The sequence below is a fragment of the Falco rusticolus genome, chromosome 19 (assembly GCF_015220075.1).
Source record: "Falco rusticolus isolate bFalRus1 chromosome 19, bFalRus1.pri, whole genome shotgun sequence".
In the NCBI taxonomy this organism is placed as follows: Eukaryota; Metazoa; Chordata; class Aves; order Falconiformes; family Falconidae; genus Falco; species Falco rusticolus.
In genome coordinates, this window is record NC_051205.1 from 1763713 (window position 1) to 1789234 (window position 25522).

Here is a 25522-nt window from a genome sequence, read left to right on the forward strand (position 1 = left end):
CCATTAATTTGCAGTATAATTTTGTATAATAGTGCAAGACACAGTAGGGGAAAATAATAATTTGATGGCAAATGTTAAACTGTTTGGCGTCTCTAATGACCCTGTAGGTAAGCTTGTGCAAGACTTTGCGTGCCAGTGTCTCTGACTAGCCCAGAATTCACATGCATCCTCAATCTGATCTGAATTGTTTTCCTGGAGTTTTATGTAGGAAGAAAGTTAAAACTGCAGACTCCTTAGATTAAGGACTTTGGCACTCAGTTCCCAAATTGCAGAGCTGTGTCTCAAATTTCTTTATGGAAGTGCGGTAGTTTAATACTGAATAAATAGATGAGGCTGCTGATACTCTTTCATCCTGCCTCCTGAGTCAAGAAAGTAAAACAGTATGTTCCCTCAGATCATCTATTTCCCAGTAAGTACCTCTGAGACTGGTAATCAGCTCTGCTAAGTGCTTCCTGTAACAATTTTATTTTCTGAATTTGTGTGGCTGGCTGGCTGTTTGAGATGAATTTGGCAAACCTACAGTCCAATTCAGAGTGAGAAATAGTAACTTCTGGCCTTTTCAGAGTGAGATGTGTCAAAAACTTGTGCTCTCCATGAAGGGGGATTTCACAAGAGAGTTCACATGTGTCTTTCCTAATGTATTCATCTGTGTCAAATGACGTACACTGCATATATTTCCCTTAGAATGCAAAATAATTTCTTTAGTAACTCAGATGAATCACTTCTTCTGACCAGGAATTAACTAGGCTCATAAGATTTTAAGATAAAAGAAGCCTCTTTGGTGGAATACATACATTACGGTGAGGAAATTAAATCAAGGCAATAAATACAGTGAGGAAAAAGTAAATCATCAGCTGGGAATATTTTGCATACAAGAAGTCTTTAGCAATTGGCTGGTAAATACCTACATACACAAAGTATGTCTCGGGTCCTCAGGCACTCTAGGACACTATAAAAGCCAGCACGGTGCAAGTTGCTGCCATCCACTACTTCGGCTTTATTCTCCTTGGTGGAAAGGGTAAGTCTGAATCTGCCTGCTATCTTTCAATGTCCTGAATTGTTGCCTTCATCGTATTTTATTTTTACGCTCTCTTGTCTCTAGCAGTCTAAGATTTATGCTTTTCATCAGTGTGTGTGTGAGATCTGTGACTAGCTCTTTCTGTAAAAGACGGTAGCTGTTCTTTGAAGGGTGGCAAGTGCTGGACGCAGGACTCATTTTTCATTTGTTTCGCTGGATCATTCAGTTCCAAGATGCTCAAATCTCTGCATGGGAATTGCTCAGCAGCTAGAAGCAAATGTGAAGAATCTACACAGGGATTTTGGCTTTCTTAGAGCTTTTTCTGTAGATAGATAAGTGGGCTCAAATTTTCAAAAGTGTGGTAAATACTGAAAGTATATCACTTCTTGCACCAGGATACCACGTAAATAATCCTTCTCCATTCCTAAGCACTTTGGGACCAGAAATATTTGAATCATGTCCTCCTAAAATGATGTGAATACTTTGGCACTAGTAACCTGTAACTGAAATATCAATAGTAAAGCTTCTGCCTGTTCTATTTGCTTATCAGATCATTGTGGACCATCAACTTCTGTTTGACCCCCCTTCAGAAACAGGTTGAAAGTTGCTTTCTCTGTAAGACTGATGTAAGATGAAATAAGCACAAAGAGAAGGGGATGATTAAATAAGAATTAGGCAGAATACTTATTATTTGACTGTTTAAGAGACAAGCCCATCTGTGGGGTGGATAACAGCTCCCTTTCACAGGTGTCATGTTATCAGGTTGCGCTCCTCACTTCTACCTGCTGAGGAATTTTTTCTTCTCCCCTCTGTTGTACGGCAAAGTTTCTCCAAGCTGTATCACATAGGAGATCATAAGCCTTGTCCTTTGCTTCCCACCTATTACAGGGATGCATGCATCCTGGAAGAGTGTTGTGGGAAAGGAGCTGTTGTAGACTGCTCTGGAGCAGGTAGAGCTAACCCTTGAGCTGTCCTCTGTAGCACAGAGGAGCCTGGGTTTCACCAAAGTCTTTCAGCCTAATACTAATACATTATTCCATTTCCATATAGTATCTAGTTAGTTTCTTGCACCCTGCATCGTCTCAGCACCTTAATTACATGGCTGTAATTACAACTTCTTGCTTGTATTTACTTCCTTCCCTGTGTTTCAGACTTGGTTCCATCCTGCAGACATGTCCTGCTATGATTTGTGTCCTCCCACCACTTGTGGCCCAACCCCGCTTGCCAACAGCTGCAACGAGCCCTGCATCAGGCAGTGCCAGGACTCGACATATGTGATCCAGCCCTCTCCCGTGGTGGTGACCCTGCCTGGACCCATCCTCAGCTCCTTCCCCCAGAACACCACTGTGGGATCCTCAGCATCTGCAGCTGTAGGGGATGCTCTCAGTGCTGGAGGGGTTCCCATCTCCTCTGGCAGCTCCTCAGGACTTGGGAGCCTTGGATTTTCAGGTCTAGGTGGCCTTTATGGGAGGTCCTACCGTCGCTACAACCGGTGTGGGCCGTGAGAAATCCTGGGGGTAAAACCACAAATGAACCACCAGAAGCTTAAGAACGTGATCCAGATGCAGGACTGAGCTCATGACCATAGCCAAATGCTTGCTGACCACCCTCAGCTTTTCCCTAAGCTAATGGGACTGCAGGAGCTTGGCATTTCTGATTTAATGCCTTTCTCTGTTATCAGTGAGGTGACAAATGTAACTTTTATTGTTGCATGTAGGAGTTGGGTGTCCAGCTATAAAGCATTGCCTTGAAATGGATGATTAATTTTATCCATATTTAACCCTACTGCTTTCTTATGCTGTACATTTTTTTTAAATTCTACTTCTCACTCATTAAATTTATGTTGCATCATAATAATTGTCTTGCAACGTTCTTCCTCCCTTTTCCTCTTTGGGGACTTCTCTGGGAGAAATTTGCCTGTGCATAAATTGTGAGTAACAGACATCTTAATTTAAATCATACCATACCAATTAGTAAGGAGGTAATAACAGATAAATGTAAGCAATGAGTAATACCCCTTTTTTTACAGAGTATATTTTCCCTTAGTCATACTTCTTTAAGCACAATATAAAATAATCGCTGCAGGCTAACAATCAATGTGGGAAAAGAGGTGGGAAAGCTAACCCTGTCTTACAAGCAATATGTAATTTCACCTCCTGATATTCCAATTCCTTGAAGCTCGTAAAATCCCAACAATCTGTGCTATTAATATTTTTTTTAAGACTATGAAGAAGATTTTGCCATTAAGAATGGCAGTAAGTATCAGGAAGAACATTTAAAAATCAACAAATTAAAACAAATATGTATGATTCTTCCTTTTTTGACTTCCTAGTTTAGGAATGCTGCAATTATCTGGTAATTGGTTGCTAAATTGTGTGATGATTTGGGGGCCTTTGGGATGTCACCAGAAATCCTCAGAGCAATAACAATTACCCTGCCTGTTCTGAACCTTGGGGAAGATAATGACTGCTAAATTGCTAAACAAACATTCATTAACACAATGCAGTTGATGCCTTAAGGATCCAAATTAAACTTTCATTCCACATTTTAAAGAGAGATTGAGTAGGGCAGATTGTTTGATACGCTGAGCACACCCGGGAGTTTTGCTCCCAGAGGAGGCTGAAGGACAAAGGAAAACCAAGAGGCTCTTGTGCAACACCACGGGGTTTTAATGTCAAAGAGAAGCAGAGCAGCCAATTACAGAAGATCAAGGCAGTACAAGGGGAAAGGGGTAATGCAGGTAGCACGCCCTGGTACTGGTGCCCCGCTCAGGACACAGCGGACAGCCAAGGTGGTGGAGGGATGCAGGGGATACTGAGGCTCAGCCACGCAGCCAGGGCACACCGTGGCATAGGAGAGTGAGCTGCTGGCACACACAGCCTCCTCCTGTCCCCATGCCAGGGCAGCTGGCACATGCCGCTGGTCCCCGGGATCTTGTTCCACATCCTCATGCCACGGTCCATGTTTCAGGGCTGCTGCAGGCTCTGGGCACCATCCTGAGGGCTTTAGAAAGCCCCGCAGCTCCCACGGCGGGACCTGCCCCACCTCTGGGACCCAGGCAGGTAATACCCCGTGCCACAGGAGGAGAAGCCGGAGCTGTAGGACCTCCCACAACTGCCAAAGCTGCTGGACCCATGTTGGCCCCCATAGCCCACATCATCTCCATAGCCCAGGGAATGGCCGTACCCAAGGGAGCCCCCAGAGCCTCCCAAGCCAAAGGGGTTCCCATAGCCCCGCAAGCCCCCATAGCCAGAGGAGCCCCCCAAACCCAGGGAGCCCCCATAGCCTCCCAAACCAAAGGAGCCCCCGTAACTCCGCCACCTCCCATAGCTCAAGGAGCCCCCAGAGCCACCCAAGCCCAGGGAGCCCACAGAGCTTGGGGAACCAAAGGAACTCCCTAGCCAGGCTGGGCCTGATGATCCCACAATGCTCTCCTGGGGAAAAGAGCTGAGTATGGGGCCCGGCAAGGTCACCACAGCCGGCGGGGGGAAGATGACTGCTCTGGAGTCGGGGCATTGCTGCACACATGGCTCATTGTAGCTCTCGGCAATCGGCCGAGGGCACGTCACCCCACAGGGTCTGCAGGACTCGCTGTAGCCAGACATCCTTCTTGCAATGGCTGTGAGTCTGCAACACACAGCAGTTAGGAGATTTAGGGTAAATGAACTAATACCACAGCTGGAGGGGGAGGAGACGAACCAAGATTATTAAGCAGACATCTAATGTCATGTGTGGTGAATCCCACACTTGACATCACTGCTCTTACTTGGAGCGTGATTAATCTAATTTATTAAGACCAGCTGAAAGAGACTGAAGTTTGGTAATGTATTAACAGCAAGTTAAGAGAAGAGATGTCAGATGTAGCCAGCTATTTTAATAGTTTCATACTGCTTCCCCAGTAACACTCAGCTTCCAACAGGAATATTTGCCCTTATGGGGCAAATACTACCACAAGGTGGTAGATACTAAGAGCACTCTGGTATTTTGGAATTTTATAATGCATGTAGATCCTGAATTGGAACTAAAATGCCTGGGAAATGGTTATTCAGGTGGCATAGTGGAACTTCCCATTTTGTTCTAAGGAGAACACCTTCTGACACCTGCACTTCTCTAACCTGCCAATCTATAACATCATGCAGAATTTAGCATCAAAAGAATAAAGCTTGAGAAGGACAAAGTTTGAGCCAAATCAGACTTACCCTGTTCACCAAGGAGAATAAGCCAGGAGATGTGGATAGAGAGGCTCAGAGTGGAGACAGCTTTTATATCTTCCTCAAACTGCTTACAGATACGAAACACCCTTTAAGCCTCAGGTCCTACATGGTAACGTAACAGCCTTCACATTGATGGATTTAATTTTGCTTGCTTCGCATTGCCACTCCCCACCTTCAAAAAGAGGTGTGATACAATGTCAATACCGACTTGTGGGCATTGGTCTGGAGAATTATGAGATCTTTCAGATATCTAACACCCAACACCAGCACTGGGGCATCTACTCTTTTTATGGTAGATGAGTAAGAATCAGTTAGTTATCTATCTTTTAAGAATAGTGTAGTTTGAGTGAACATTGTGAAAATACATGCAAGCTGGGTAAAAAGTGGGAGAGATGTAATAGGAAAAGGGAGAATTTCAGGTATCTATACCCAGTTTAGAAACAGAGGGGTTTTAACATCCATATCTGCAGATCAAATACCAATAATTACTCATGAATTACAAGGTGGATTCCATTGTTATTTTTATTGCTGTCTTTGGAACGTCTTGGAGGCAGTGACACTTCAGAGACATTCCTGAGAATTATAAGAGGCTTTACACTCACTAAAAATTCATATTTGATGTGCTGTACCATTGCTATACACAAACATGCAACTATCAGCACACAAACCTTGTGCAAGAGCACCAATTTAGAGATGTGTGAATGAAGTGCTCTATGTCGTTAGGTACAGCTTCATGCATGAGAGAGGGGGTCATTTATAGGTGAGAACAAGTCGTCTGGAGAGCCTAAGAGTAGAGATTTTAGGACACCAATCTGAGACCCCTCATTTTTCAGAACATGGGCAGATAGCCTGAAAATTCAGATAGTTTGTAATAGGGCTCTTTTTTCCCTCCAAGAATTAAAGGCAATAGGCATTTCAGGCATATTAGCAAAAAACTGGCTTATAAAGGGACATGAGGCTACTATTAGTCTGTAGCATGGACATGTCATAGTCTCCCCAACATACCAATACATAGTAAAAAGAAGAAATTAACACCATGAATGAAAATCGAATCATTGCAAGCACTGAAATTACAAATCAAAGTCTGATTAGGGAATCAAAACAAGTGACATAGGCATATTTTAAAATGCTGCTGTTTCATAACAAGGGAGCTTCTAAATCCTGCCCTTCTTTTTTTAATATGATAATAACATAAATTGCAAGCAGTAAGTATTAACGAGTATTTGTGAAGCAGCTTAAAGTCATTATCTTCCAGGTGCCTCTCATTATTATCAGCAAATCCTGATGACACTTCAAAGGCACAGCTATCTTAAAATTTAGAGGTAATTTATAGCCTATCTTTTGCAATATTGTAAAATTAGAAAACAACACATTTGCACATAACTATGATGCCACAGGCTTATCCCATTAAAATAAATCCTTTTTAATACCATTTTATTAATTTCCTATTTTTTCTTAAGTAGTCAGTACTTCGGGGTGAAGGAAAAGAAAATTAGGATTATTTTTAAAGGTATTTCTAACTGAACTTCTAGATATAGAGATTTCAAATTAAATTTTGCAATGTTTGGTATTAGCTTTAGACAGAGACCTTGTCAACAGTTCTGGCTATATAAATTAAGCCTTTTCTGCCTCTTTGGAGGTGTCACTTAGCCTAGATACTCCTCTGTTAACCCAGAGTCATTTATTTGTCTCAGAAGACTTGATAGAAGGATGTTGGGAACGGTTTCAATGGATCAATGCTAGCTCCACGTGGGTTATAGTTAATCTCTGGTGATGATATAGTTAATCTCTGGTGATGATGGGCCTGTCGTTCCCCTGTAGCATTGACAGGTGCAGTAAATCAGACACAGATCTCCCCGCCTGGGTAAATGATAGGTAAAATGAAAAGCTTAAAGCACAAACTAAAGATTTGGCTAGGGCTTATTGCTTTCATGCTGTTGTTAGCAATAGTGATATCCCATCAGGAGCGAGCCTGCATCATGTCAGGTCTTTGCTCTGCTGTATAACAACATTTACAGGTCCCATGCCAACTGCAAGAACTTGTGTCCTGTCAAAGCCAAACTTCTATCTCTTGTTGGATGACCTTCACCTGGTTTGTGCACATGGCACCAAAAAGGGCTCCACACCGTGTAAGTACTACCTTGAATATTAAAATAGCACTGGTGTGACACACCAGTCTTATTCTGGCTTTCAGTTGATGACTGTATGGCAACCCTTCAGCTGCAAGTTCCTAAAATCCCCTAAACTGACAATCACAGATAATTGATTGTCAGCAGCAGCTGTATCACACCCACACTAACATTTGGGAGGGACAGTGCTGAGATGACAAAATTAAAGCTCCCACTATTGCATCTGTTTTGTAACATATTAGGACCAGAGGCACAAAGGGTGGCTTAAAGAAGCATATAAAAGCTCGTATCACCCACAGCCCTTCTATCTGCTTCTCTTGCCTCCATCTGTAGTGAACAAGGTAAGTGTGATTTCATTCATTTGTTCTGCTACTCTTAGTATGCACTTTAACAATGTTTTTGTCACAGAGGTGATTCCTGTAAGTGTTTTTACAGTCTTCTACCTTTTCTTTCCTTCTGAAAATGTTGTTTTGTATGTGTGCAGTATCAGGAGTCATTGCATTAGGATAGGAAGTAGATCTTCAGGCTGTAGAAATACTTGGGGCAACTTATACCTCATAAAGGGAATGAATACATATGTTCAATGAGCCTTTTGTCTTGTTCCTCTTGGATTCTTTTTCACTGGTTCTTACACTTTGTGAGTGCATCCTCACCAGTCCAAGTTCCTGCAAACAGACTTGTCTAATTTACCCAGTATTGAATTTCTGCTTCATGTAAAATTATTTCCAAAGGTGATCACGATGGGATGAAAGAAATGATAAAATTTGCATTGATACCAGAACGAGTTTTATTTGTTAGCATGTATAAATCTGCTTCCCTGTTAACTTCTGATATTTCAGACAGAGTCATTGCTTAATAATCTTGGTTCGTCTCCTCCCCCTCCAGCTGTGGTATTAGTTCATTTACCCTAAATCTCCTAACTGCTGTGTGTTGCAGACTCACAGCCACTGCAAGAAGGATGTCTGGCTACAGCGAGTCCTGCAGACCCTGTGGGGTGACGTGCCCTCGGCCGATTGCCGAGAGCTACAATGAGCCATGTGTGCAGCAATGCCCCGACTCCAGAGCAGTCATCTTCCCCCCGCCGGCTGTGGTGACCTTGCCGGGCCCCATACTCAGCTCTTTTCCCCAGGAGAGCATTGTGGGATCATCAGGCCCAGCCTGGCTAGGGAGTTCCTTTGGTTCCCCAAGCTCTGTGGGCTCCCTGGGCTTGGGTGGCTCTGGGGGCTCCTTGAGCTATGGGAGGTGGCGGAGTTACGGGGGCTCCTTTGGTTTGGGAGGCTATGGGGGCTCCCTGGGTTTGGGGGGCTCCTCTGGCTATGGGGGCTTGCGGGGCTATGGGAACCCCTTTGGCTTGGGAGGCTCTGGGGGCTCCCTTGGGTACGGCCGTTCCCTGGGCTATGGAGATGATGTGGGCTATGGGGGCCAACATGGGTCCAGCAGCTTTGGCAGTTGTGGGAGGTCCTACAGCTCCGGCTTCTCCTCCTGTGGCACGGGGTATTACCTGCCTGGGTCCCAGAGGTGGGGCAGGTCCCGCCGTGGGAGCTGCGGGGCTTTCTAAAGCCCTCAGGATGGTGCCCAGAGCCTGCAGCAGCCCTGAAACATGGACCGTGGCATGAGGATGTGGAACAAGATCCCGGGGACCAGCGGCATGTGCCAGCTGCCCTGGCATGGGGACAGGAGGAGGCTGTGTGTGCCAGCAGCTCACTCTCCTATGCCACGGTGTGCCCTGGCTGCGTGGCTGAGCCTCAGTATCCCCTGCATCCCTCCACCACCTTGGCTGTCCGCTGTGTCCTGAGCGGGGCACCAGTACCAGGGCGTGCTACCTGCATTACCCCTTTCCCCTTGTACTGCCTTGATCTTCTGTAATTGGCTGCTCTGCTTCTCTTTGACATTAAAACCCCGTGGTGTTGCACAAGAGCCTCTTGGTTTTCATTTGTCCTTCAGCCTCCTCTGGGAGCAATATTCACTCTTGTGTAGGGAAGAAGTGCCTGGAGTCTCTCAGCAGTCCAAGTGTCTTGACAAACATGGAGCTTTGTTTTAGTCCTTCGTGGATTTCTTAAGCGTGTCTGTTTAATTTTTTTTTTTTTTCCAGGGCTTTACTTAGTAAGTACTCTGCCGAAATTTTCTGTCACTGCAAAGTGATCTAAAATTGCTTCCTGTATTTGTGCCATTATGATTAAATACATCACAGGCACAGTTATGCTTGGATTTAAAAATCTACAAATAAATTAAAATATCAGAAGACTATTATGTGAAAAAGAAGTTGGGGTTCTTTTTTAGTGACAAGAAGGACTTTCTTTCCTCAGCATAAAATTTTGTCATAGTTGAAATTCATTCCTAGTTCTCATTAACATATTTTGTACATTTTTCTTGAAGGTGTGGTTTCCTGAACCACTGTTCATATATGCCATGACAGAACCTGTACTGTGCTAAGCTCAGATGAGTTCACAACCTCTGCTCTCCTTGCCAGAAGAGCTCAATTAAATGATGATGGAAATATGTTTTTTTCCTAGCTCTAAATGTTCTTGTACCATAAAACAACAGAAGCTCAGAGATGACAGGGAAAGCCCCATGGGAGGTAGGAGTGGGATTTCTGCAGGGTTTATGAACTGCTTTTGTCTGCCATTGATGTGGGTGGAAACCTGATGTCAAAAACTGACCTTCACAGCCTATAAAACTGTAAACAAAGCCACACTTGAAGGAGGGTGGGGAGGGGGGGGCACAGAAATCTCATTGTGTTATACAGCAGAACTTCAGTAAAAAAATAAGAGGAAAACAACCACAAGCCTCTCCTTCATTGACAGAGTTGAACTCTCCCCATATCTTAAATTACTCCATGACAAATATCCTCTATCAGCACAAAATGAGAACCAAGATGGGAAGAAAGTACGTAACTACTCCAAAGAAAAAGAATTTCAGGAGGCGACCAGGGAAACCCCTGCTACATTTAGTAAAGCCCAAAGCTGCTGCAGAGGACTCGGCTGAACTGGCATAAGAAATATGGGCTGCAGTACTTGCTGCTCAGTGTGGAGAGAGAGGAAATCATATAGTCAGGAGGGGCTATGAAGATGGACAAGAAACTGAAGGGGCCCCCAAACCAAGGAATCCTACAGGATTAAACGAGCAGCAGGACAAGGCGGAGCTGGTGCCGCTCCCAGGCTGAGAAGACCAGGCAAAGCAGCACTGCCAGTGCCTGTCCTGCTCTCTGCCTTTTGCCCTTTCCTCAGCTACTGCAAACACCACCAAAAGGCTTTCTCTCCCCTGACTGCTGCCTGCATCACCCCTGTCCCTACACTGCCCACACTCACCATTCCTGGGAAGCTCAGGACTAGAATTTGCTCTCCCACACCTGCCAGGCACCCACCCCAGGGTCTTCCCAACATGGAACAAGGATGGACGGAGACAAGATTTGGATGCAGGAAATCTTTATTGTGCCCAGAGGGGCAGGAGGGTCTCTCAGGGGGACAGTAGGCCAGACCCCGAGATGCTGGTTGTCATGTGTTGGGGGAGGCAGAGGCACCTTCTCTGGAGCATGGCTTCTCGCTCCAAATGTCGCCTTGGTGAGGCATTCCAGCTGCCCAGGAATTGGCCCGTCAGCCCTGCAGGGCTCTTTGGGTGTCCCTCCTGCCCCATCTGACAGCGAGGAAGAGAGTGGAGAGGAGGAGAGCAGAGGGTGGGAGAAGAGGTCAGGGAAGGGCCGAGGCTGTGCTGCACTGCCAGCTGCGCTGGTGTTGTGCGGCGCTGGGGATGCTCAGTACTCCTCAGTGGCCCGTGCCCACCAGCTCAGCGCGGCATGGTTGGTGGTGGCGTTGGGCTGCGGCTGGGCTGGGTCTAGCAGGGCCCACAGGTGTCCCAGAGCTTCTTGCCGTAGCGGGGCCAGGCGCAGGGGGTGCAGGCCGCAGAGGTGTAGGGTCTGCCAAAGGTGCAGAGGCCGCCCGAGCCCTGTGTGGCCCCAGCGCCGTAGAGGCCCCCCAGCCCCAGGGAGCCCCCAAAGGCGGGTGCTCCGGAGGAGCCCACCACGGCTTGCTGGGGGAAGGAGCTGAGGATGGGGCCGGGGAAGGTGACGACCACGGGGGGCGGCTGGATGAAGGCCGTTGAGTCGGGGCACTGGCGGGCGCACAGCTCGTTGCAGCTCTCAGCGATGGGCTGGGGGACGGCAACGCTGGTTTTTGGTGGGCACAGGTCGTAGCAAGACATCGTGGCGAGGGATCGGACGGTGCTCTGCAAGAGGGCAGAGGTTGAAAGAGAGCAGCAGACGTAAGCACCCGAATTGGAGGGGCTGGGGCATGAGCAGGGGGCCAGGAGGGGAAGCGCTCACAGACTTACCCTGTTCCCAGAGGAGAAGGCGACCAGAGCAGTTGTGTGGAGAGCCGGGCAGAGGCAGAGCTTTTATACCGGCCGCGCCATTGCTCAGCACCACCTGGGCCAATCTGCAGAGGCGGCACTCCCTCCTGCCGATGACAACGGGGCTGTCCGGCTCCTGTCCCTCCCTGAGTCAGCATCCCCTGCACCGACCAGCACCTGCCGCTTCCCAGCCTTCCTCCCGGTCCTGCCGCGTGGGCTAAATGAGAGCAGGAACCTCCCTGCTGGGGGCTGCGCACGGTGCCGGCCTTGTGCTCTGCCCTGGCAGGACATCTCTGCCCTGTGCCCGCAGCCAGGCCCTGCCGGGACCAGGGCCGGCACCGAGCACCAGCCGGGCCAGCCCAGCGGGGGCTGCTGCAGCTGCGCATTCAGACGGGGCTCCCAGCTCCCCAGCACCCCGAGGGCAGCCCCTGCCCACCACCATCCCCCAGACATGGGGCTCCCGGGACACCCGTGAGGACCTGGTCGCGTTGGGGGTCAGCTGACATGACCCTGTGACAAAGTGGCTGCAGTTGGGCATCGGTGCTCCTTGCCCCATGCACCTTGGGGAAGAGCACAAGGGGTCTGTCTTGCCCCCCGACGTGCAGAAGTCGATGGCCAGTGCCTGGAGGGGAATGGCACCCAGTTCCCTTGGGCTGGCGAGTGACGCATCGTGCTGAGCAGGCAGTGCCCGAGAGGAGTGCCTTTGATTTTTCGTTTCGTAACCTCGTGCCTCTGTAGATAATAGCCACGCGGCGTACGTCATGCGGTGGCTGGTGTGCGGGAGGCCCTTGCAAGGCTGCCTTCCTGGCCAGCGGCAGGACCATGCTCTGCCGTGTGGCTCTGCGATGAAGGCATGAGGCCAGCCTGAGACCAAGCCCTTGGAGAAGAGCTATGGCACGCAGGGCGCTACCAGTCAGCCTTTGTCACGCTGCGTGCCCTCTTACACAGCGAGATAATGAAAAGACAGTGGGGCTAATTGGTGGCATTAGGTGGCAGCTGGCAAGCGTCCGAGTGGGGTGATTGCAGGGGCTGATAGAGCGGGTTGGGGCTGGCCAGGAAACGGCATCAGCACAACAGCCCCGTGCCACACGGGGAGGATGCAGGGGCTTGGCACCATGAGCCACGTGTCCCCAGCACGGCCAGCTCCTCCCCACGCTCGCCACCCCAGCATAAAAGGGCTGCTGTCGGCGAGTGCCAGCATCCACCACTCTTGCCTCGCTCTGCTCAGGACAAGGGTAGGTGGGGGCTTGGGGGTCTCGGCCTCCTGTGGCAGGGGCTGGTGTGGGGCCTCCATGGCCAGGAGAGCTGTGCTGGCGGCGGGCTGCAGTGGCCAGGGTGGGCGGAGGCACGGCAAGAGGAGGAGGGAGCCCCATGGCTGGGACCCGCAGAGCCAGGCCCTGCACGGGCTCTCGGGGAGGCTTTGTGTGCCTGGCGTGTGGGGAGAGTAGGGCACCCGGTGGGCTGGCTGGGCAAAGGGCAAGCAGCAGGCAGTGCGGGCAAGGAGCTGGCTCTGGCTCCTCCAGCTCCAGCACAGGCCTGGGAACAGGGCACGGCTTGGCCGGGCGATCTCCTTCACTCATGACACCTGTCTTTGGGCCGCGTCTTTCAGGATCCGCTCTCCCACCCTCGCCACGATGTCTTGCTACGACCTGTGCCCACCAAAAACCAGCGTTGCCGTCCCCCAGCCCATCGCTGAGAGCTGCAACGAGCTGTGCGCCCGCCAGTGCCCCGACTCAACGGCCTTCATCCAGCCGCCCCCCGTGGTCGTCACCTTCCCCGGCCCCATCCTCAGCTCCTTCCCCCAGCAAGCCGTGGTGGGCTCCTCCGGAGCACCCGCCTTTGGGGGCTCCCTGGGGCTGGGGGGCCTCTACGGCGCTGGGGCCACACAGGGCTCGGGCGGCCTCTGCACCTTTGGCAGACCCTACACCTCTGCGGCCTGCACCCCCTGCGCCTGGCCCCGCTACGGCAAGAAGCTCTGGGACACCTGTGGGCCCTGCTAGACCCAGCCCCAGAGCTTCCACAGTCCCTGGGCCATCTCAGGCTCACGCCTCCTCTCATTTCTCCCCTCTTTCCCCTTTCTTTGTGAGGCCCCATCTCCTTGCTCTTGCCTGTGCCCAGATGTGTGACTCCACCAGTGTCCCACAGGGCAACTGGCTTGTCTCTATAACAGCCACCACCTGGGAGAAGCCTGCAGCAACATCGCTCTTGAGGGCCCGCTTGTCAGCTTACCTGCCTCTGAGTTGTATGTCTTTCTGCACTGCAATAAAACACACCTGCATGCAACGCCTGCCTCTCTAACATTGCTTTCAATGCCCAGCCTCGGCTGTGGGGTTCCCTTGCCCTGCATGTGGCCCCTGCCAACCACACCAGGGCAGTGTCCCAAGCCCAGCAGAGCCAGAAGGAGACGTCTTTTGGGGAGACCTCACAGCTCTGGTGCCTCTGGCCATACATGGTCCCACGCCCGACGTCCAAGGGCCCTGCCTGAAGGCAGGCTGCCCCCCTGCCAGCAGGACATGCAGCCTGGGGCCCTTTGCAGGCCTCCAGCCTCCTTACAGAGGAGCGTGGATGCCCCAGGGGCTGGAAGCCAGCCAGAGGCAATACCTGGCATGGCTGCCACACTTTGTGCCTCCTTGGGTCTGCTTGAGAGCCTTGGGGAGGAAGGAAAGGGAAGGCGTACACGTCCTGTTCCCTATGGTAGCATCATCAAATCATTGAAGTATTTAGGGATGAAGAGACCTTTGACATCAGTGGCTCAAACCCTACACTTTCCTCTTCTTTCCTCTTTGTTCCTTCTTCTTTACACATTTCCCCTTCCCTTCCCTTCCCTTCCCTTCCCTTCCCTTCCCTTCCCTTCCCTTCCCTTCCCTTCCCTTCCCTTCCCTTCCCTTCCCTTCCCTTCCCTTCCCTCTTCTTTTCCTTCTTCTCTCCTTCCCTGTGCTCACACCACGCACTGACCAACACACTTGGTGCTCATAGCTTCTCTGCCGCAGAGACAAAATCACAGAAATCACAGCCTGACCATTGTGGGAGGAGTCCTTGCAGGGCATCTTCTCATGCTGCCACCTCCAGCCAGTGCAGCCAGCGCCATGCCCAGACACTTGGTGCATGTCTCCAGGGACAGAGACACCACAACCTCCCGGGCCAAGCAGGGGCTTGGGGGTGCTTGCTCACCCTCACAGTGAAAAAGAGGATTGGGATGTTGAGGCAGAGCCTCTGGTGTTTCAGCTGGAGCCCATCACCACTTGTCCTACCAAGGGACACCTCCAAAAGGAGCCTGGCTCCATCTTCTTGAAAGCCTCCCATCAGACGTGTATGCACATTGGGGAGACTGCCCTGAGCATCCCCGATGCCAGCAGGAACAGTGCCGTCTCTCTGAGGCTCTCCGCAGCAGAGGCATGCTCCCTGCCCCTTCATCATTTGTGTGGCTTGACCCCAGCTAGCGAGTTAACACCCCAGAGCTGCTCGCTTGCTTGCTCCCCAACGCTGGGATGGAGGAGGCAACTGGAAGGGTAAAAGCGAGGAAACTGTCAGGCTAGAGAATATCACAACCGGTGGTAAGGTATATCCCTTGGGTCACGCGGGGCAGCCGTCCCAGCTGTGTCCCCTCTCAGCTCGATGTGCACCACCAGGCTACTTGTTGGTGGGGCAGCGTGACAAGGAGAAAAGGCCTTGGCTCTGTGTAGTCACTGCTCAGCTCTAAAGAACACATCCCGGTATTAGCAACACTGTTGTCGGTATAAATCAAAAGTATAGACCAAGACTTGCCAGTAAGGCCAAAATTGCCGCCACCCCAGTCCAAACCAGCACAATTGTCTGCGTGGCCCCATGCTGGACTCTCTCCAAGTAGCCCCACATGTCTCCTGTGCTGGGGCGGCCTCGCCAGTGCTGAGTGGAGGGCAAGGATTTCCTCATTCCACCTCTTCCACATGCATCCCAGACTTCTGCTCCCTGCTTTTGCTCCAAGGCATGTGGACATTCATGCTCACCTTGGTGGCCACAGCACCCCCACGGCCTTTCCCGACAAGCTGCTCTCCATCAGTCGGGCGTCATTTCTCAGCCCAGGGGTTGAACACTGGCTCTGGTCTGGCCACCTCTGTGCAGGTGCACAGACACATTGCCGTGCTTTTGCGGGGCAGTGGGACACGGTGGATCTGGTGCCGCTCCCAGGCTGAGAAGACCAGGCAAAGCAGCACTGCCAGTGCCTGTCCTGCTCTCTGCCTTTTGCCCTTTCCTCAGCTACTGCAAACACCACCAAAAGGCTTTCTCTCCCCTGACTGCTGCCTGCATCACCCCTGTCCCTACACTGCCCACACTCACCATTCCTGGGAAGCTCAGGACTAGAATTTGCTCTCCCACACCTGCCAGGCACCCACCCCAGGGTCTTCCCAACATGGAACAAGGATGGACGGAGACAAGATTTGGATGCAGGAAATCTTTATTGTGCCCAGAGGGGCAGGAGGGTCTCTCAGGGGGACAGTAGGCCAGACCCCGAGATGCTGGTTGTCATGTGCTGGGGGAGGCAGAGGCACCTTCTCTGGAGCATGGCTTCTCGCTCCAAATGTCGCCTTGGTGAGGCATTCCAGCTGCCCAGGAATTGGCCCGTCAGCCCTGCAGGGCTCTTTGGGTGTCCCTCCTGCCCCATCTGACAGCGAGGAAGAGAGTGGAGAGGAGGAGAGCAGAGGGCGGGAGAAGAGGTCAGGGAAGGGCCGAGGCTGTGCTGCACTGCCAGCTGCGCTGGTGTTGTGCGGCGCTGGGGATGCTCAGTACTCCTCAGTGGCCCGTGCCCACCAGCTCAGCGCGGCATGGTTGGTGGTGGCGTTGGGCTGCGGCTGGGCTGGGTCTAGCAGGGCCCACAGGTGTCCCAGAGCTTCTTGCCGTAGCGGGGCCAGGCGCAGGGGGTGCAGGCCGCAGAGGTGTAGGGTCTGCCAAAGGTGCAGAGGGCCGCCCGAGCCCTGTGTGGCCCCAGCGCCGTAGAGGCCCCCCAGCCCCAGGGAGCCCCCAAAGGCGGGTGCTCCGGAGGAGCCCACCACGGCTTGCTGGGGGAAGGAGCTGAGGATGGGGCCGGGGAAGGTGACGACCACGGGGGGCGGCTGGATGAAGGCCGTTGAGTCGGGGCACTGGCGGGCGCACAGCTCGTTGCAGCTCTCAGCGATGGGCTGGGGGACGGCAACGCTGGTTTTTGGTGGGCACAGGTCGTAGCAAGACATCGTGGCGAGGGATCGGACGGTGCTCTGCAAGAGGGCAGAGGTTGAAAGAGAGCAGCAGACGTAAGCACCCGAATTGGAGGGGCTGGGGCATGAGCAGGGGGCCAGGAGGGGAAGCGCTCACAGACTTACCCTGTTCCCAGAGGAGAAGGCGACCAGAGCAGTTGTGTGGAGAGCCGGGCAGAGGCAGAGCTTTTATACCGGCCGCGCCATTGCTCAGCACCACCTGGGCCAATCTGCAGAGGTGGCACTCCCTCCTGCCGATGACAACGGGGCTGTCCGGCTCCTGTCCCTCCCTGAGTCAGCATCCCCTGCACCGACCAGCACCTGCCGCTTCCCAGCCTTCCTCCCGGTCCTACCGCGTGGGCTAAATGAGAGCAGGAACCTCCCTGCTGGGGGCTGCGCACGGTGCCGGCCTTGTGCTCTGCCCTGGCAGGACATTTCTGCCCTGTGCCCGCAGCCAGGCCCTGCCGGGACCAGGGCCGGCACCGAGCACCAGCCGGGCCAGCCCAGCGGGGGCTGCTGCAGCTGCGCGTTCAGACGGGCTCCCAGCTCCCCAGCACCCGAGGGCAGCCCCTGCCCACCACCATCCCCCAGACATGGGGCTCCCGGGACACCCGTGAGGACCTGGTCGCATTGGGGGTCAGCTGACATGACCCTGTGACAAAGTGGCTGCAGTTGGGCATCGGTGCCCCTTGCCCCATGCACCTTGGGGAAGAGCACAAGGGGTCTGTCTTGCCCCCCGACGTGCAGAAGTCGATGGCCAGTGCCTGGAGGGGAATGGCACCCAGTTCCCTTGGGCTGGCGAGTGATGCATCGTGCTGAGCAGGCAGTGCCCGAGAGGAGTGCCTTTGATTTTTCGTTTCGTAACCTCGTGCCTCTGTAGATAATAGCCATGCGGCGTACGTCATGCGGTGGCTGGTGTGCGGGAGGCCCTTGCAAGGCTGCCTTCCTGGCCAGCGGCAGGACCATGCTCTGCCGTGTGGCTCTGCGATGAAGGCATGAGGCCAGCCTGAGACCAAGCCCTTGGAGAAGAGCTATGGCACGCAGGGCGCTACCAGTCAGCCTTTGTCACGCTGCGTGCCCTCTTACACAGCGAGATAATGAAAAGACAGTGGGGCTAATTGGTGGCATTAGGTGGCAGCTGGCAAGCGTCCGAGTGGGGTGATTGCAGGGGCTGATAGAGCGGGTTGGGGCTGGCCAGGAAACGGCATCAGCACAACAGCCCCGTGCCACACGGGGAGGATGCAGGGGGCTTGGCACCATGAGCCACGTGTCCCCCAGCACGGCCAGCTCCTCCCCACGCTCGCCACCCCAGCATAAAAGGGCTGCTGTCGGCGAGTGCCAGCATCCACCACTCTTGCCTCGCTCTGCTCAGGACAAGGGTAGGTGGGGGCTTGGGGGTCTCGGCCTCCTGTGGCAGGGGCTGGTGTGGGCCTCCATGGCCAGGAGAGCTGTGCTGGCGGCGGGCTGCAGTGGCCAGGGTGGGCGGAGGCACGGCAAGAGGAGGAGGGAGCCCATGGCTGGGACCCGCAGAGCCAGGCCCTGCACGGGCTCTCGGGGAGGCTTTGTGTGCCTGGCGTGTGGGGAGAGCAGGGCACCCGGTGGGCTGGCTGGGCAAGGGCAAGCAGCAGGCAGTGCGGGCAAGGAGCTGGCTCTGGCTCCTCCAGCTCCAGCACAGGCCTGGGAACAGGGCACGGCTTGGCCGGGCGATCTCCTTCACTCATGACACCTGTCTTTGGGCCGCGTCTTTCAGGATCCGCTCTCCCACCCTCGCCACGATGTCTTGCTACGACCTGTGCCCACCAAAAACCAGCGTTGCCGTCCCCCAGCCCATCGCTGAGAGCTGCAACGAGCTGTGCGCCCGCCAGTGCCCCGACTCAACGGCCTTCATCCAGCCGCCCCCGTGGTCGTCACCTTCCCCGGCCCCATCCTCAGCTCCTTCCCCCAGCAAGCCGTGGTGGGCTCCTCCGGAGCACCCGCCTTTGGGGGCTCCCTGGGGCTGGGGGGCCTCTACGGCGCTGGGGCCACACAGGGCTCGGGCGGCCTCTGCACCTTTGGCAGACCCTACACCTCTGCGGCCTGCACCCCCTGCGCCTGGCCCCGCTACGGCAAGAAGCTCTGGGACACCTGTGGGCCCTGCTAGACCCAGCCCCAGAGCTTCCACAGTCCCTGGGCCATCTCAGGCTCACGCCTCCTCTCATTTCTCCCCTCTTTCCCCTTTCTTTGTGAGGCCCCATCTCCTTGCTCTTGCCTGTGCCCAGATGTGTGACTCCACCAGTGTCCCACAGGGCAACGGCTTGTCTCTATAACAGCCACCACCTGGGAGAAGCCTGCAGCAACATCGCTCTTGAGGGCCCGCTTGTCAGCTTACCTGCCTCTGAGTTGTATGTCTTTCTGCACTGCAATAAAACACACCTGCATGCAACGCCTGCCTCTCTAACATTGCTTTCAATGCCCAGCCTCGGCTGTGGGGTTCCCTTGCCCTGCATGTGGCCCCTGCAACCACACCAGGGCAGTGTCCCAAGCCCAGCAGAGCCAGAAGGAGACCGTCTTTTGGGGAGACCTCACAGCTCTGGTGCCTCTGGCCATACATGGTCCCACGCCCGACGTCCAAGGGCCCTGCCTGAAGGCAGGCTGCCCCCCTGCCAGCAGGACATGCAGCCTGGGGCCCTTTGCAGGCCTCCAGCCTCCTTACAGAGGAGCGTGGACGCCCCAGGGGCTGGAAGCCAGCCAGAGGCAATACCTGGCATGGCTGCCACACTTTGTGCCTCCTTGGGTCTGCTTGAGAGCCTTGGGGAGGAAGGAAAGGGAAGGGCGTACACGTCCTGTTCCCTATGGTAGCATCATCAAATCATTGAAGTATTTAGGGATGAAGAGACCTTTGGACATCAGTGGCGCAAACCCTACCTTTCCTCTTCTTTCCGCTTTGTTCCTTCTTCTTTACACATTCCCATTCCCTTCCCTTCCCTTCCCTTCCCTTTCCCTCCCTTCCCTTCCCTTCCCTCTCTGTTCCTTCTTCTCTCCTTCCCTGTGCTCACACCACGCACTGACCAACACACTTGGTGCTCATAGCTTCTCTGCCGCAGAGACAAATCACAGAAATCACAGCCTGACCATTGTGGGAGGAGTCCTTGCAGGGCATCTTCTCATGCTGCCACCTCCAGCCAGTGCAGCCAGCGCCATGCCCAGACACTTGGTGCATGTCTCCAGGGACAGAGACACCACAACCTCCCGGGCCAAGCAGGGGCTGGGTGCTTGCTCACCCTCACAGTGAAAAAGAGGATTGGGATGTTTGAGGCAGAGCCTCTGGTGTTTCAGCTGGAGCCCATCACCACTTGTCCTACCAAGGGACACCTCCAAAAGGAGCCTGGCTCCATCTTCTTGAAAGCCTCCCATCAGACGTGTATGCACATTGGGGAGACTGCCCTGAGCATCCCCGATGCCAGCAGGAACAGTGCCGTCTCTCTGAGGCTCTCCGCAGCAGAGGCATGCTCCCTGCCCCTTCATCATTTGTGTGGCTTGACCCCAGCTAGCGAGTTAACACCCCAGAGCTGCTCGCTTGCTTGGCTCCCCAACGCTGGGATGGAGGAGGCAACTGGAAGGGTAAAAGCGATAGGAAACGTCAGGCTGAGAGAATATCACAACCGGTGGGTAAGGTATATCCCTTGGGTCACGCGGGGCAGCCGTCCCAGCTGTGTCCCTCTCAGCTCGATGTGCACCACAGGCTACTTGTTGGTGGGGCAGCGTGACAAGGAAGAAAAGGCCTTGGCTCTGTGTAGTCAGCTCAGCTCTAAAGAACACATCCCGTATTAGCAACTGTTGTCGGTATAAATCAAAGTATAGACCAAGACTTGCCAGTAAGGCCAAAATTGCCGCCACCCCAGTCCAAACCAGCACAATTGTCTGCGTGGCCCCATGCTGGACTCTCTCCAAGTAGCCCCACATGTCTCCTGTGCTGGGGTGGCCTCGCCAGTGCTGAGTGGAGGGCAAGGATTTCCTCATTCCACCTCTTCCACATGCATCCCAGACTTCTGCTCCTGCTTTTGCTCCAAGGCATGTGGACATTCATGCTCACCTTGGTGGCCACAGCCCCCACGGCCTTTCCCGACAAGCTGCTCTCCATCAGGGGCGTCATTTCTCAGCCCAGGGTTGACACTGGCTCTGGTCTGGCCACCTCTGTGCAGGTGCACAGACACATTGCCGTGCTTTTGCGGGCAGTGGGACAACGGTGGCTAGAGGTGCCGCTCCAGGCTGAGAAGACCAGGCAAGCAAGCACTGCCAGCGTGCCCTGTCCTGCTCTCTGCCTTGCCCTTTTCTCCAGTACTGCAAACACCACCAAAAGGCTTTCTTCCCCTACTGCTGCTGCAGCTCACCCCTGTCCCTACACTGCCCACACTCACAGTGGGAAGCTCAGGACTGAATTTGCTCTCCCACACCTGCCAGGCACCCACCCCAGGGTCTTCCCAACTGGAACAAGGATGGACGGAGACAAGATTTGGATGCAGGAAATCTTATTGTGCCCAGGGGGCGAGGGTCTCTCAGGGGGACAGAGGCCAGACCCCGAAGCGATGCTGGTTGTCAGTGCTGGGGGAGGCAGAGGCACCTTCTCTGGAGACATGGCTTCTCGCTCCAAATGTCGCCTTGGTGAGGCATTCCAGCTGCCCAGGAATTGGCCCGTCAGCCCTGCAGGGCTCTTTGGGTGTCCCTCCTGCCCCATCTGACAGCGAGGAAGAGAGTGGAGCGGAGGGAGCAGAGGGCGGGAGAAAGAGGTCAGGGAAGGGCCGAGGCTGTGCGCACTGCCAGCTGCGTGGTGTTGTGGGCGGCGCTCGGGTTTCGGCTGGGAGATGCTCAGTACTCCTCAGTGGCCCGTGCCCACCAGCTCAGCGCGGCATGGTTGGTGGTGGCGTTGGGCTGCGGCTGGGCGGGTCTAGCAGGGCCCACAGGTGTCCCAGAGCTTCTTGCCGTAGCGGGGCCAGGCGCAGGGGGTGCAGGCCGCAGAGGTGTAGGGTCTGCCAAGGTGCAGAGGCGCCCGAGCCCTGTGTGGCCCCAGCGCCGTAGAGGCCCCCCAGCCCCAGGGAGCCCCAAAGGCGGGTGCTCCGGAGGAGCCCACCACGGCTTGCTGGGGAAGGAGCTGAGGATGGGGCCGGGGAAGGTGACGACCACGGGGGGCGGCTGGATGAAGGCCGTTGAGTCGGGGCACTGGCGGGCGCACAGCTCGTTGCAGCTCTCAGCGATGGGCTGGGGGACGGCAACGCTGGTTTTGGTGGGCACAGGTCGTAGCAAGACATCGTGGCGAGGGATCGGACGGTGCTCTGCAAGAGGGCAGAGGTTGAAAGAGAGCAGCAGACGTAAGCACCCGAATTGGAGGGGCTGGGGCATGAGCAGGGGGCCAGGAGGGGAAGCGCTCACAGACTTACCCTGTTCCCAGAGGAGAAGGCGACCAGAGCAGTTGTGTGGAGAGCCGGGCAGAGGCAGAGCTTTTATACCGGCCGCGCCATTGCTCAGCACCTGGGCCAATCTGCAGAGGCGGCACTCCCTCCTGCCGATGACAACGGGGCTGTCCGGCTCCTGTCCCTCCCTGAGTCGCATCCCCTGCACCGACCAGCACCTGCCGCTTCCCAGCCTTCCTCCCGGTCCTGCCGCGTGGGCTAAATGAGAGCAGGAACCTCCCTGCTGGGGGTGCGCACGGTGCCGGCCTTGTGCTCTGCCCTGGCAGGACATCTCTGCCCTGTGCCCGCAGCCAGGCCCTGCCGGGACCAGGGCCGGCACGAGCACCAGCCGGGCCAGCCCAGCGGGGGCTGCTGCAGCTGCGCGTTCAGACGGGCTCCCAGTCCCCAGCACCCCGAGGGCAGCCCTGCCCACCACCATCCCCCAGACATGGGGCTCCCGGGACACCCGTGAGGACCTGGTCGCATTGGGGGTCAGCTGACATGACCCTGTGACAAAGTGGCTGCAGTTGGGCATCGGTGCTCCTTGCCCCATGCACCTTGGGGAAGAGCACAAGGGGTCTGTCTTGCCCCCCGACGTGCAGAAGTCGATGGCCAGTGCCTGGAGGGGAATGGCACCAGTTCCCTTGGGCTGGCGAGTGATGCATCGTGCTGAGCAGGCAGTGCCCGAGAGGAGTGCCTTTGATTTTTCGTTTCGTAACCTCGTGCCTCTGTAGATAATAGCCACGCGGCGTACGTCATGCGGTGGCTGGTGTGCGGGAGGCCCTTGCAAGGCTGCCTTCCTGGCCAGCGGCAGGACCATGCTCTGCCGTGTGGCTCTGCGATGAAGGCATGAGGCACAGCCTGAGACCAAGCCCTTGGAGAAGAGCTATGGCACGCAGGGCGCTACCAGTCAGCCTTTGTCACGCTGCGTGCCCTCTTACAGCGAGATAATGAAAAGACAGTGGGGCTAATTGGTGGCATTAGGTGGCAGCTGGCAAGCGTCCGAGTGGGGTGATTGCAGGGGCTGATAGAGCGGGTTGGGGCTGGCCAGGAAACGGCATCAGCACAACAGCCCCGTGCCACAGGGGAGGATGCAGGGGCTTGGCACCATGAGCCACGTGTCCCCAGCACGGCCAGCTCTCCCCACGCTCGCCACCCAGCATAAAAGGGCTGCTGTCGGCGAGTGCCAGCATCCACCACTCTTGCCTCGCTCTGCTCAGGACAAGGGTAGGTGGGGGCTTGGGGGTCTCGGCCTCCTGTGGCAGGGGCTGGTGTGGGGCCTCCATGGCCAGGAGAGCTGTGCTGGCGGCGGGCTGCAGTGGCCAGGGTGGGCGGAGGCACGGCGAGGAGGAGGGAGCCCCATGGCTGGGACCCGCAGAGCCAGGCCCTGCACGGGCTCTCGGGGAGGCTTTGTGTGCCTGGCGTGTGGGGAGAGCAGGGCACCCGGTGGGCGGGGCAAAGGGCAAGCAGCAGGCAGTGCGGGCAAGGAGCTGGCTCTGGCTCCTCCAGCTCCAGCACAGGCCTGGGAACAGGGCACGGCTTGGCCGGCGATCTCCTTCACTCATGACACCTGTCTTTGGGCCGCGTCTTTCAGGATCCGCTCTCCCACCCTCGCCACGATGTCTTGCTACGACCTGTGCCCACCAAAAACCAGCGTTGCCGTCCCCCAGCCCATCGCTGAGAGCTGCAACGAGCTGTGCGCCCGCCAGTGCCCCGACTCAACGGCCTTCATCCAGCCGCCCCCGTGGTCGTCACCTTCCCCGGCCCATCCTCAGCTCCTTCCCCAGCAGCCGGGTGGGCTCCTCCGGAGCACCCGCCTTTGGGGGCTCCCTGGGGCTGGGGGGCCTCTACGGCGCTGGGGCCCACACAGGGCTCGGGCGGCCTCTGCACCTTTGGCAGACCCTACACCTCTGCGGCCTGCCCCCCTGCGCCTGGCCCCGCTACGGCAAGAAGCTCTGGGGACACCTGTGGGCCCTGCTAGACCCAGCCCCAGAGCTTCCACAGTCCCTGGGCCATCTCAGGCTCACGCCTCCTCTCATTCTCCCCTCTTTCCCCTTTCTTTGTGAGGCCCCATCTCCTTGCTCTTGCCTGTGCCCAGATGTGTGACTCCACCAGTGTCCCACAGGGCAACGGCTTGTCTCTATAACAGCCACCACCTGGGAGAAGCCTGCAGCAACATCGCTCTTGAGGGCCCGCTTGTCAGCTTACCTGCCTCTGAGTTGTATGTCTTTCTGCACTGCAATAAAACACCTGCATGCAACGCCTGCCTCTCTAACATTGCTTTCAATGCCCAGCCTCGGCTGTGGGGTTCCCTTGCCCTGCATGTGGCCCCTGCCAACCACACCAGGGCAGTGTCCCAAGCCCAGCAGAGCCAGAAGGAGACGTCTTTTGGGGAGACCTCACAGCTCTGGTGCCTCTGGCCATACATGGTCCCACCCCGACGTCCAAGGGCCCTGCCTGAAGGCAGGCTGCCCCCCTGCCAGCAGGACATGCAGCCTGGGGCCCTTTGCAGGCCTCCAGCCTCCTTACAGAGGAGCGTGGACGCCCCAGGGGCTGGAAGCCAGCCAGAGGCAATACCTGGCATGGCTGCCACACTTTGTGCCTCCTTGGGTCTGCTTGAGAGCCTTGGGGAGGAAGGAAAGGGAAGGCGTACACGTCCTGTTCCCTATGGTAGCATCATCAAATCATTGAAGTATTTAGGGATGAAGAGACCTTTGACATCAGTGGCTCAAACCCTACACTTTCCTCTTCTTTTCTGTTCCTTCTTTTACACATTTCCCTTCCCTTCCCTTCCCTTCCTTCCCTTCCCTTCCCTTCCCTTCCCTTCCCTTCCCTTCCCTCTTCTTTTCCTTCTTCTCTCCTTCCCTGTGCTCACACCACGCACTGACCAACACACTTGGTGCTCATAGCTTCTCTGCCGCAGAGACAAAATCACAGAAATCACAGCCTGACCATTGTGGGAGGAGTCCTTGCAGGGCATCTTCTCATGCTGCCACCTCCAGCCAGTGCAGCCAGCGCCATGCCCAGACACTTGGTGCATGTCTCCAGGGACAGAGACACCACAACCTCCCGGGCCAAGCAGGGGCGGTGCTTGCTCACCCTCACAGTGAAAAAGAGGATTGGGATGTTGAGGCAGAGCCTCTGGTGTTTCAGCTGGAGCCCATCACCACTTGTCCTACCA

At 55.0% G+C, this 25522-nt stretch overlaps 4 protein-coding genes and 4 pseudogenes across 4 annotated transcripts; 4 read left to right on the forward strand and 4 right to left on the reverse strand.

Annotated features, from left to right (window-relative positions):
* Positions 1-4023: 4023 nt before the first annotated feature.
* LOC119159291 (scale keratin-like) lies at positions 4024-4623 on the reverse strand. Its single transcript, XM_037412004.1, has one exon. The coding sequence runs from the start codon at positions 4621-4623 to the stop codon at positions 4024-4026; it is 600 nt and encodes a 199-aa protein (XP_037267901.1).
* A 3696-nt stretch (positions 4624-8319) lies between these two features.
* Positions 8320-8919, forward strand: LOC119159292 (scale keratin-like). Its single transcript, XM_037412005.1, has one exon. The coding sequence runs from the start codon at positions 8320-8322 to the stop codon at positions 8917-8919; it is 600 nt and encodes a 199-aa protein (XP_037267902.1).
* Positions 8920-11192: 2273 nt separating this feature from the next.
* Positions 11193-12468, reverse strand: LOC119140154 (scale keratin-like). Its single transcript, XM_037371242.1, has 3 exons — positions 12464-12468; positions 11684-11851; positions 11193-11580 (listed from the first exon to the last, which is right to left on the reverse strand). Exons 1-3 carry the CDS (start codon positions 12466-12468, stop codon positions 11193-11195), a joined length of 561 nt encoding a protein of 186 aa, XP_037227139.1.
* Positions 12469-12879: 411 nt separating this feature from the next.
* Positions 12880-13705, forward strand: LOC119159334 (scale keratin-like). Its single transcript, XM_037412044.1, has 2 exons — positions 12880-12944; positions 13315-13705. Exon 2 carries the CDS (start codon positions 13340-13342, stop codon positions 13703-13705), a length of 366 nt encoding a protein of 121 aa, XP_037267941.1. The 5' UTR covers positions 12880-12944; positions 13315-13339.
* A 2840-nt stretch (positions 13706-16545) lies between these two features.
* On the reverse strand, positions 16546-17820 carry LOC119140155 (annotated as a pseudogene).
* A 413-nt stretch (positions 17821-18233) lies between these two features.
* On the forward strand, positions 18234-19055 carry LOC119159338 (annotated as a pseudogene).
* Positions 19056-21839: 2784 nt separating this feature from the next.
* On the reverse strand, positions 21840-22200 carry LOC119159319 (annotated as a pseudogene).
* A 1250-nt stretch (positions 22201-23450) lies between these two features.
* On the forward strand, positions 23451-24322 carry LOC119140156 (annotated as a pseudogene).
* The last annotated feature ends 1200 nt before the right edge of the window (positions 24323-25522 follow it).